Below are 12,390 nucleotides of genomic sequence, written 5' to 3'. Positions count from 1 at the left end.
CATTAGAATTATGTTGAAATTATTCTAGATTTTGTTAATGTGACCTTTAAAAGAAACAAAAACCACATTTGACATTTTGAAGCAAATAAATTGATCCTTGAAAGTGATGTAAACTGATATCGAACTCAATTCACGGACAGTACTGTGTTAAACTTCTGTACGTTTTCAAGAAGTATCTCTTTATTTTGCACATTAGCCAAAAAAAAATTCAACAAAAACAAAAGTTAAATTATGACTGGGATTACGGACAGTAAAATTACAGTTTAGTACTTCGTGTAACCCCCACGAGCATTCAGGAGAGCATGTAAACGTCGAGGCATGCTGTTCACAAGATTTGCCAAGGTTTGGACAGGAATCGCTTGCCATGCAGTGACAATAGCCTGCTGCAATTCACACACAGAGGTAGACTGCTGTTCCAAGTTGTCAATTTGACGCGTTGATTCTGCCCACAAGTTCTCTATCGGATTCATATCCGGGGAGATGGCAGGCCACTCCATATGCTCGACACCACGGTCAGCAAGAAAGTGTTGGATCATGCGAGCACGATGAGGCCGTGCATTGTCATCTTGGAAGACAAAGTTTCCTCGAAAGGCTGCACGAGCAAATGGAAGCAATGTTTCTTCCAGAATGGCCCTGTGCTTGAACTGGTTCAGGTTTCCATTCAGAACAACCAGGTCAGTTTTGCCCCCTGCATGAAAAACAGCCCAAACGGTCACCCCACCACCTCCAGCTTGGACTCTTGGCACAATACAATCTTCGTTGTAGGCTTCATGCACTTGTCTGCGCATTCGGTTGCGACCATCTTGACGATAGACCAGAAATCTAGACTCGTCACTGAAGGTCACGTGATTCCAGTGTCCTGGCTGCCATTGACGGTGCTCTCTGGCCCACTGCAATCGGCGCTGGCTGTGTTGTCTGGTCAGGCGTGGCTTTCTCAGGGGACGCCTGGCTCGATAGCCTGCTTGAACCAGTCGTTGGTTGACTAGTCTTCTGGATACAGGCACATTTGTCAGTTGCTGCCACTCAGCCCGAAGCCGATTAGCTGACTTGGTACGGCCATTGCAGACTAACCGGTGCAGCTGGCGATCATCTTTCCTTGTGGTTCTGCGGGGACGTCCTGGCCTCGGTATTGGAGTAGGGACACCCCTCTGAGCATTTCGTTTCAGGATCTTTGACACCTGACCTTGAGTGATGCCATACTGCCGAGCAATAGCACACTGTTTCATGCCGGAATTTCGTAAAGCCACCACTCCATGACAAACAGCATTGTCAAGTTGACGGACCATCTCCAGAGGAAGCGGCAATAACTTTTGTAGACGTGCAGCAGTTGTTTTCCACTAATACAGAACGCAACAACCCTTATATACCCGATTGTGAAGCCAATCGTCAAATGTACCTGTCCTTACATTTTGTCACGCCACCTGTGATATTATCCTGTTAGCGACTTCTTGCTGCGAAAGACAATCAGTGACATGGTTCTTTTAACAAAGAAATCACCGAAGCGTAAAAGAAACTCACCAGATTGATATACTGAGTTCAGAAAGTAAACCCGTCAAGAAAAAAAAAAATTCCGTATTAAATGCCAAGTCTGTATATATATATATATATGTATATATATATATATATATATATATATATATATATATATATATATATATATATATATATATATATATATATATATATATATACAGGGTGATTGAAAAGTAACTCCCTATTTTAAAATATTTAGAAATTATTTATTTATTGTAATATTTTTCTCAAATTTTTAGTGTTTGTTCCTTCGTGTATGTGAATTTAATCTGTGTTGGCTTTTTTGTCAGATTATTTTCTGTTTGAAATTCGGAAGCCCTACAAACATGGCTGGACGTCTTACCCTGCAGGAGCGTGCCCAGCTAGTGGTATGAAGATTGGTCTGATCTCTTTAAAAATATCCTCTGGTCTGATGAAGCGGTATTTCACATCGGTGGGTTTGTGAACCGTCACAACTGCGATTACTGGGCAGGAGAAGATCCTCGTGGTATTTCTGAAAAAACGCAATATCGGCCCAAGGTAACGGTGTGGTGTGGAATGACTTCGGAAAGGATTGTAGGTCCCTTCATTCTTCGCGATACCATGAATGCCAAAAGGTACCTCACCATGCTGCAAGATGAAATCTGGCCAATTATCAGTGCTTCGGAGAATGTTGAAGATTTGATTTTCATGCAAGATGGCGCTCCTCCACATTTTGCTATTGTTGTTCGTGAATGGCTGAATGCCCACTTCCCTGGGAGATGGATGGGTCGTCGTGGTCCGTATGAGTGGCCAGCCAGGAGCCCTGACTTAACACCATGTGACTTTTTTCTTTGGGGTTGGGTAAAAGAGCAAGTCTACTGTACCAAACCAACGACTTTGGAAGAACTTGAAGGGCGAATACGAGAAGGTATGTCTTCCATCCCACAAGAGTTCCTGGTGAAATCAGTTGACGTGGTTCCCGGGTGGCTTGAGAAGCTGGTGGCGAATTCTGGTGCCCATATCGAATTTTAAATAAAACTTCATGCTATACGCTTTCTTCTTACATCCATTTCTTGTAAAAATTATAGTTACTAGGGCATGCCCGTACTATATCTATATCTAAAATTATATCCCCCCCTCTATTTACATGAAATGGTTTGGTCCATGAAATGTTTTGGTCCATTCGCAACGCCAAAGCGAACGGCGAACGCTTTACATGAAATGGTTTGGTCCATGAAATGTTTTGGTCCATTCGCAACGCCAAAGCGAACGGCGAACGGCTTGCGAGTACAGTGACAATCCCCCCGGGGTTTTAATTAGTTTTAAAACATCGTTTAACGCCAACATAGCGCCAACATAGTTTGCCGACGGGAAATAAATGAATACGCTCTCAAATGTGCCATCCGAGGCAGAGTGTGTTCGCCACGTTCGGCACACGCGATAGCTCGCTGCTCTCTGATTGGTTGAATCGTTTTTTGGACATAGCTCGGTAAGTAATTGTCCGATTAATATGAAACCTTGAAAAGGCACATCCTCGGGTCCCCAGCAATATACCTGGCAAGTTTAAAGTATATCGGACCCGTGGTTGTCGAGAAACAGCGGTCACAGACAAACAAACAAACAAACACACAGAGATTACTGGAATTATAGATAGATGAAATAAATTATAAGTATTTTAAAATAGGGAGTTACTTTTCAATCACCCTGTGTATATATATATATATATATATATATATATATATATATATATATATATATATATATATATATATATATATATATATATATATATATATATATATATATATATATATATATCTATATATCTATATATCTATATATCTATATATATATATATATATATATATATATATATATATATATATATATATATATATATATATGTATGTATGTAATGTTGTTATTGGGGGTTGATTTTTGAAATGTGCACTCATTGGTCGGACAGCTGCAGGACCACACCGACATCTATCGCTTGACTCCACCCACCATGATAGTAAGGTTTCATCAAGGCTTTCAGAACGCATGGTAATCGAGCAGTACATACGTTACACAAGTTACTAAAAAAAATAGCGTTATGTATTTTTTGAGGGTAATCAATTCATGACTGTGTGACGAATCAGCTCGATCTGATCTAACCGTCAGGAAGTTGACATGGATGAGAGGTATTCAGGTAATCTTTTAATAGGGCATTAACGGTGTTTCCCAATCGGCCTCTGACCAGATTTTGTCGCAGGTTGTGACCCCAGTGCGGTCATTCATGTTTCTTTACAGGAGCGAGGCTCATGGAAGAGCAATTTGTTTGTAAGGGAGAGTGAAAGGGCTTGCCGAGTCAAGTGTGAGGCTTCCACAAAGGGGAAAGAGGGGGCTCTGTCTGGACATCATAGGCTAGACATCATTGGATGAGACAGGAAAACTCCAGAGGTTAATGTGTCCAGGGATAGGCCTTGCATAAGAGTCTATGGACACGCAGGCTATTATGTTCTAGATGTTGAATCCCAGATCATTTTTTAATGCAGGTGTGCTACCTTGTGTGTAATTAGTGTGCAAAGCTACCCTTATGGTGATTAGATAGAGGTGTCTCTCAAATCCTCTCACGGCAGAGTAGGCGCACTCCGAAAAAGCCACAACCCAAAGCTTCTGAATTTACTGGAAAATATTTATATATTTTTTTGACATTTGTACGTGAACGAACTTCGCTCAATAAAAACATACACACACAAACATATTCCAATCGGATGAACAACACAATTAAACATGGCACATCCGGTATTCTTCAGTTTGAGGTTTTCGCAAAACTGGGGAAAACCATGTGTACTCCCGAAGAATCCGGAATTGGAAAAATTCAAATTTACTACAAAGTAATTTTAGTACATTCTTTCACATTTGTATGTATTCGTACCCAATGTTGTGTTCGATGTTTAAGGCAAAAGTCTGATGGAAATGTACTTTTATAATGTTTTTAAAATGAATATCTTGCATTGCCTTTGCAGGTGGAAGAGAAGAAAGAGAAGGAAGAACAGGAATGATGGAATAGTTTTACTTTTCTCTTTTCAAAATGAAATTGCATTTCATGTTTCTTTTTACCATTCTCCCATTTAAGTGTGAAATGTTTGTTCGTTTTACAATATCCGGTGTGCAACCTCAACACGTATGTGTCGACACACATCACACTTACTAGATCATTGATTTGTAGTTTTCTGTTCCAGATAGTGAAACCACTTTTTATTATCAATTGAGGGAAATGACCTAGGAACTTTGTGCGCCGCCTTATAAAAAAATAAAAACATTCCCGGTGAAGGAAGGACAGTAAAGGAAGGAAGTGGTGGATTTTCTTTCAGTATTAAAGTGTTAATCCCCCCCCCCCCCCGCCTCCCAGACCACACCCCTCACTCTCCTCCCACCACCTTTCCCCAACATGATAAATAGTAAACATCATGTTTAATTTACTAAATATATTCACAATCCCCAGATATGTCATTCCCATTGGTGTTAAGAACTAACTAAATCAGATACGCAGTCTGTTCACTGGTCGCAATGCGTCGGGGATTGTCTAGAACACGTCCCTCCACTCGGGCCTTGCTCCTGTCTACCTGGTCAAGAGGTCCACCTGGTCGAGCAGGTGCCCATTCAACGTGTTAAGATGGTCCTCCAAGTCTTTTGTTGTGCAGAGGCATAGCCCTTCCTCTCAGGTACTTTTCCAAGTATTTTCGACTTCTTTCAGAAGCTTGATGTGCCGTTCCAGGTAACAATCCTTATCTACCACTGTAATGGTCTTTGGAATGATTTTATTAACGTGATTCAAATCTTCTTTTGGAGACCGGCTGTTTTGCATGCACTGCCTTGGGTAATTAAAGTGTGAAGATGGGTGCAGCTGAGGTTGGAAATCACCGTTGGGCAGAGTTTTGTCTGGAGCTCGGTCTGTGCCACGGTGCGTGAGGGGTACCGAGATTTTGAAGAGGGGCTTTTTTACGAGCCACCTGGGTCCTGTCATGCCTTGACGATCTTTGCTGCTCTATATTTGTTAATCTTTTCTTGTTTTCAACCTTCACAGAATCATAATCAAGTGAGTAATGACATTATTTTTGCTGTTCGATCGTATTCGTGCGCGGCGACAGACTTTGTTCTGTCCCATTTCCCTTGGTCCCAGGGCGAGCGAACACTCTCGCCAGGTCCCCACAATATATGTAACTAGCCTATCTTGAACAGGCTGACGAGTGAGCATGAATAAGGTCATGAGCTACTCCTGCAGGTGCGATCGCTGAATTAACGCCAGGGGGGTTGACTCAGCCTGTCATCCTTCCGAGGTCAGAAAATTGAGTACCAGCTTGCTGGGATGAATGATCACGGTGTGTACCCCGATTTAGAATAGGTACATCGTATCCCTGCGCATCGTAAGAGGCGACCAAGGGTTGGCGTCAGGAAGGGCATCCGGCCACAAAAACATTGCCTCAAACAGGGAACCATGATTGTCATGGGGCCCGCAAGGCTAACCCCCGCTCTAGCGGGGAAAATGGCCTTAAAACGATCATTCATATTTATATATTTATATAAATGACATATAAAGGTAGAATGAATGAATGAATGGGTTACGGTTAATGATTTGATTGGGTTGATGTAGGAACATTCTTTAATCATCAAAATTTATGCCATGAGGGATTTTTGTCCGAAGTTTATGTATCCAAAAGGACTCATGTACTTACTTTTTCCACATGCAAAATTTGCATTTATGTTTATTTAAATTATACAATGGACTACAAAATGTAAATGTTTCATGATATTTGTTATACTAGGGCATGCCCGTACGTGGGTGCCCGTTCCTTGCCAAAAAAAAAAAAAAACGCTACCCGTACGCTCTACCCCGCCCGTACGCCCGTAAACAAAAAAAACAACGCTCTTCGCTTCCGCCCTTCGCTCTGACTGAATTGGGAGAAATAATGCGCATAAGAAATCGAGAAATTATAGAATTCTCCGGAAGAAATCGAATTACGAACCGTAATGGCGCACGCGCTGGGCTCGGCTCGCTCTCACAACCGCAACAACGCGTTCTGTGATTGGCTGCCGGAAGTGCAGTCTTCACTGTCCGGAAGGTCGCATATCGCAGTTACGATGAATCGCAAATTAGTTTTAATTAGTTTTAAAACATAGTTTAACGGCAACATAGTTTTCCAACGTGAAATAAATGAATACGCTCTCAAATGTGCCGTCCGAGGCAGAGTCTGTTCGCCACGTTCGGCACACGTGATAGCTCGCTGCTCTCTGATTGGTTGAAGTGTTTTTTGGACATAGCTCGGTAACTACTTCTCCGATTAATATGAAACCTTGAAAAGGCACATCCTCGGGTCCCCAGCAATATACTTGGCAAGTTTCAAGTATATCGGACCGGTAGTTGTCGAGAAACAGCGGTCACAGACAAACATACATACATACATACATACATACAAACATACAAACATACAAACATACACACAGAGATTACTGGAATTATAGATAGATTATATCACCTTTATCTATCAATATTGTTGAAATGAAGATCAAATAGCTGTATGTTGAAATATGTTGAAAAAGTCAAAACTTTACATGGAGTGTACTTACTTTTTTACATGACTGTATATACACTACCAGTCAAAAGTTTTAGAATCTCAATTTTTTCATTTTTTATTGAAATTTACGCAGTTTAATGTCTCAATGTACTCTGAAATTAAGCATAGAACAAATAAACAATTGGAGATAAAAAAGAAATCATAGAATCATTTTGTTTAACAAAATTTAATTTAAACTTTAGACAGCAAAGTAGCCACCTTTTGCAGATATAACCGCCGAACACACTCGTGGCATTCTTTAAAAAACCACCTTTAGGTGGTTATATCCATTCTTTCCCATTCCCTTTCCCAAAAAAACCACCCATTCTTTCTGCAATGGAAATCAAATGTTGTCCTGTGAGCCGCCTATCACGCAAGGTGATGACTCTCAGAAACCTGTCTTCTGATTCTGTTGTGAGTGTTACGGTTTTGAGTCTGTAAAGTGAGTGTAATAAAGGTTAAAGTTTGCCCCCCATATATAGTCACACAAGCAACATGTAGCCTCATTTGTAGTATAGTTATTTCTTAGTATGTGTGAGAATAGGCCATTTCCTATGTTAGTTCTGCGTTGTGTAAAGCCAGGAAAATAGGTCCTACTGCCACCGATCATCCTACATCCGTAACCTCAATACAGTTTGTTAACGTTGGTTCATTTTGGGCGAGTTAACACGAGGGAGGCGGAGGATCGGGACGGAGTCGAGGCGGAGCGGCAGGAGCGATGACGGTAAGCATGAGCCGCCAATCAGAGCTCAGGGGTGGTGGCGTCAGAGGGCGTGGTGAGAAGAGTCTGGTGAGTTCCAGAAAGTTCGCGGGGCGTACCTATATAACCTGATGCACAAAGCCCTCGGAAGGACTTGCTGGGAGAGAGAAAGAGATTAAACAGGACTCGCTGTGTGAGAGAAAGGAACAAAGGACTTGCACCAGTTACGAGAAAGGACGTGCTCGTTGTTGAACTTACAGCCAGAACGCGCGGTGCTTTATGAGCTTGATGAGCCTTGCCGCACTTGCATAAGAACGGCTGAGTAACCGCCGTTTGCCGTAAAAGTCCGCCCTTTGCCGTAAAAGTCCGCCCCTTGCCGTTCCGCCCGATATATCGCCTTCGTTCGAGAGACGCGCTACGAGCCCCGGTCTTCGCCTATCACCATCTTCGCGGGACGCACGTGGACCACGGAGAGCCGGACGGGGCCATCCTGGACGACCACAACGGCGCGTTGGTGAACATCGACTTCTGCAATTCCCTGTGTGAGTGAGAGAGACGGACCCGTTGTCCAGGGATAAGTTAAGACTGAAGAAGGATTTCTCTGTGTCTCTTCGTCCTGGAACTGTACATATGTGTGGGAATCATTAAACCCATCTGTTCTTCCTTTCTTCTTGATTCGATCGTTCCCGTGATTTCTCCATTGGACGAAGCGTGGCACGAATAAGATCGCTCCAATCGGGTTCCACTTGTCAAGACAAGTCAAATGTACGCAAAATCACGTGTACGCAAACTGCTCGGCGTACTCCAACCTCACGTGGTTCTTGTGAGGCTTGCTACCTCGTTTCCGTGGCGGCGCGAGTACTCAAAGGTACGAGCGAGAATTTGGCCCCAAAACCCTATTTTGCGCTCGCCCGGAAAGGACGTAATAAGTGTCAGTTCCGCCAGGCCAGTAAAGACAAGGGGATTAAACCCCCCTTGATATTGGGAAGAAGGCCGGCGAGAGAACCGTAACAATATACTCTACCAGTCAAAAGTTTTAGAACACCTCAATTTTTTCAGTTTTTATTGAAATTTACGCAGTTTAATGTCTTAATGTACTCTGAAATTAAGCATAGAACAAATAAACAATTGGAGATAAAAATGAAATCATAGAATCATTTTGTTTAACAAAATTTAATTTAAATTTTAGATATCAAAGTAGCCACCTTTTGCAGATATAACCGCCGAACACACTCGTGGTATTCTTTCTGCAATGGAAATCAAATATTGTCCTGTGAGCCACCTATCACGCAAGGTGATGACTCTCAGAAACCTGTCTTCTGATTCTGTTGTGGCTTTTGGTCTGCCAGACCTCTTCCTGTCAGAGTTTCCTCCAGTTTCCAAGTGCCTTTTGATGGTGTGGGAAACTGTACTCACTGACACCTTGGCTTTCTTTGCAATTTCTCGAAAGGAAAGACGTACACTTTTAGGGGTTGTAATGGTCTGACTGCCTTATTTTGTTAATTGCCTTTTTCTCGCCATTATGACAGCAATATACTACTTCCTGCAGTGCAATATTGTCCAAATAATGCTTCAGAGGGTGTAATAACATTCTGTTCCAATACTGCTTTTATACAGACAGGGGGTTTGTAATCAAGTAATCCGCAGAGGTTGGGACACCTGTAGGAATTGTTTGCATCAATTTTCAAGGCTTCATTTACGTACATTGCTACAGAACAGCTGTAAGTTGTTAACCCATTACTTGTTCCCTGAAGAAGGCCTTTTTTTTGCAATGTAACTGTGCAATGTACATTATTTTCCCGTTTTTACAAACCTAAACTTTTTTTTTTAACCTCGAGCAGTTTACTGCTTACCTTTGTACCATTTCAGGTTATTCACTGGACTTGAATTGCTTAAATTTCAATAGAAATTGGAAAGATTGAGGTGTTCTAAATCTTTTGACCGGTAGTGTGTATATATATATATGTATATACACGTATTGTTGTTTGTAGGGGGTAATGATAACTTAGAACCAGGTAGATTTGCATCAATTAGCATGCACCGTTTGTCGCGATGAAGAAGAAGAACCACCATGTAATAAGTACTTGTTTAGCCCGGATGTCGTGTAAGGTGTATCTTCGTTCCCATCACGAGGGGTGGTGTCATGTTAATTCGTTTCGGGATTATGTTCATAAATCCCCTGTGTGTGGTTGCCTCTGTAATTTATTCCCTTGTCCCTTCTGACAAAAAAAACCACACGTCAAACTAGAATCGCGCATTTAATGGCACTCATAAAATAAACTATGCGGAAGCAGGACATTGAGCGCTATGGCTGATAACACCAACTCGGATAGCATCATCACAGCAGGCAGGTCCGTGGGGCCACGCCCCGAAGAGCAGTGATTGGTTAGAGGGAGCGCGAGGCGCTCAGGTATTGGTGAAAGGATGACGTCAGCGAGAACGTTCTGGAGTGGGGAGTTGGCACAGACTGGTTGGATTACGATTAGGATGAGGATGACGTCAGGGGATGGATAATTATAAAAGATTGGTGATCCCAACATCGCTCTCTTGGTTGCTGGATCATGGACGTCTCTCTCCTGGCTGGTGTGGATCGTGATGATTTCTCTCTCCTGGCTGGATGGTGGATTGACCGGCCGTCTCCTCATCTTGGCATTGCTCGCTGGGCTTGGTTCATTGTCTTTCGGCCGTGCCGTAGACTGATTCTCTCTTGTTCGTGATTCATTCACTGGCTCCTGGGGGAACGAATCGTTCGTGGATTCGTTTTTTGGTTTCATTCCTGGTTTCATGTGTCGGCACCAGCGGGATATTTCATTCCCTCTGCAACATCGAACATCCAGAGTTTCGAGCGCTCCGGTGCGGAAAAATCGGGAGGTTGGACGGTCGGAAGAACGACATGCAACTAGGAAAACAGGGTCTGGCGGAGGCCGACTTTTTCAGCCACGAATTGGTGCCAACCGGCGTGTGTTTCCCGCGTTGGGACACGGGGCCTGGACGACTCTTGACGGGGGTTCAAGTCGAGTAAAGAAAGCTACAGTGCATTCAGAAAGTATTCAGACCCCTTCACTTTTTTCACATTTTGTTATGTTGCAGCCTTATGCTGAAATCGTTTAAATTCATTTTTTCCCTCATCAATCTACACTCAATACCCCATAATGACAAAGAGAAAACAGGATTTTAGAAAGTTTTGCAAATTTATTAAAAAGAAAAACTGAAATATCACATTGACATAAGTATACAGACGCTTAACTCAGTTCTTAGTTGAAGCACCTTTGGCAGCAATTACAGCCTCGAGTCTTCTTGGGTATGACGCGACAAGCTTTGCACACCTGGATTTGGGGATTTTCTGCCATTCTTCTCTGCAGATCCTCTCAAGCTCTGTCAAGTTGGATGGGGACCATTGGTGGACAGCCATTTTCAGGTCTCTCCAGATATGTTCGATTTGGTTCAAGTCAGGGCTCTGGCTGGGCCACTCAAGGACCTTCACAGAGTTGTCCCTAAGCCACTCCTGTGTTGTCTTGGCTGTGTGCTTAGGGTCATTGTCCTGTTGGAAGGTGAACCTTCGGCCCAGTCTGAGGTCCTGAGCACTCTGTTTCAGGTTTTCATTAAGAATATCTCTGTACTTTGCTCCGTTCATTGTTCCCTCAACCCTGACCAGTCCCCCAGTCCCTGCTGCTGAAAAACACCCCCAGAGCATGATGCTGCCACCACCATGCCTCAGTGCCTCACTGTTGGGATGGTATTGGGCAGATGATGAGTGGTGCCTGGTTTCCTCCAGACATGATGCTTAGAATTGAGGCCAAACAGTTCAATCTTGGTTTCATCAGACCACAGAATCTTGTTTCTCACAGTCTGAGAGTCCTTTCAGTGCTTTTTTGCAAACTCCAAGCGGGCGTTCATGTGTCTTTCACTGAGGAGAGGCTTCCGTCTGGCCACTCTGCCATAAAGCTCAGATCGGTGAAGTGTTGCAGTGATGGTTGTCCTTCTGGAAGTTTCTCCCATCTCCACACAGGATCTCTGGAGCTCAGCCAGAGTGACCATCGGGTTGTTGGTCACCTCTCTTACCAAGGCCGTTCTCCCCCGATTGCTCAGTTTGGCTGGGCGGCCAGCTCTAGGAAGAGTCCTGGTTGTTGTCCAAACTTCCATTTAAGAATTATGGAGGCCACTGTGCTCTTGGGAACCTTCAATGCAGCAGAAAATTTTTTGTAGGCTTCCCCAGATCTGTGCCGCGACACAATCCTGTCTCTGAGCTCTGCAGGCAGTTCCTTCGACCACATGGCTTGGTTTTTGCTCTGATATGCATTGTCAGCTGTGAGACCTTATCTAGACAGGTGTGTGCCTTTCCAAATCATGTCCAATCAATTGACTTTACCACAGGTGGACTCCAATCAAGGTGTAGAAACATCTCAAAGATGATCAAGAGATGTAAGGTTCCATTTTCACCCCTCCCCCCCTCTTGCCCCCAACACGTATTCTTCGCTATATTTTGAACTGAACGCCCCGGAGTAACACCTTGTTCGGCAATCCGTTTCCTTGTACGATTTTAATCGTGAGGAACGCGACATTATATCAGTTGGGATAGAAGCACCCTTCAAATCT

General features: G+C 43.2%; 1 protein-coding gene across 1 annotated transcript in view; it reads left to right on the top strand.

The window, feature by feature from the left end:
* The window catches only part of LOC137412903 (pseudouridylate synthase 1 homolog), a 48,907-nt gene extending 44,081 nt beyond the window's left edge, over window positions 1-4,826 (top strand). Inside the window, exon 10 of the mRNA XM_078780713.1 lies at window positions 4,506-4,826. Coding sequence (XP_078636839.1) covers window positions 4,506-4,541 — 36 coding nt within the window. The 3' untranslated portion in view covers window positions 4,542-4,826. The remainder of the gene's footprint in view (window positions 1-4,505) is intronic.
* Window positions 4,827-12,390: the final 7,564 nt, after the last annotated feature.

Source organism: Myxine glutinosa, chromosome 6 (genome assembly GCF_964187855.1).
Source record: "Myxine glutinosa chromosome 6, kmMyxGlut1.1, whole genome shotgun sequence".
NCBI classification, from domain to species: Eukaryota; Metazoa; Chordata; class Myxini; order Myxiniformes; family Myxinidae; genus Myxine; species Myxine glutinosa.
Note: the sequence above shows the minus strand (reverse complement) of the source record. Positions and strands in the feature narration are given on the sequence as shown.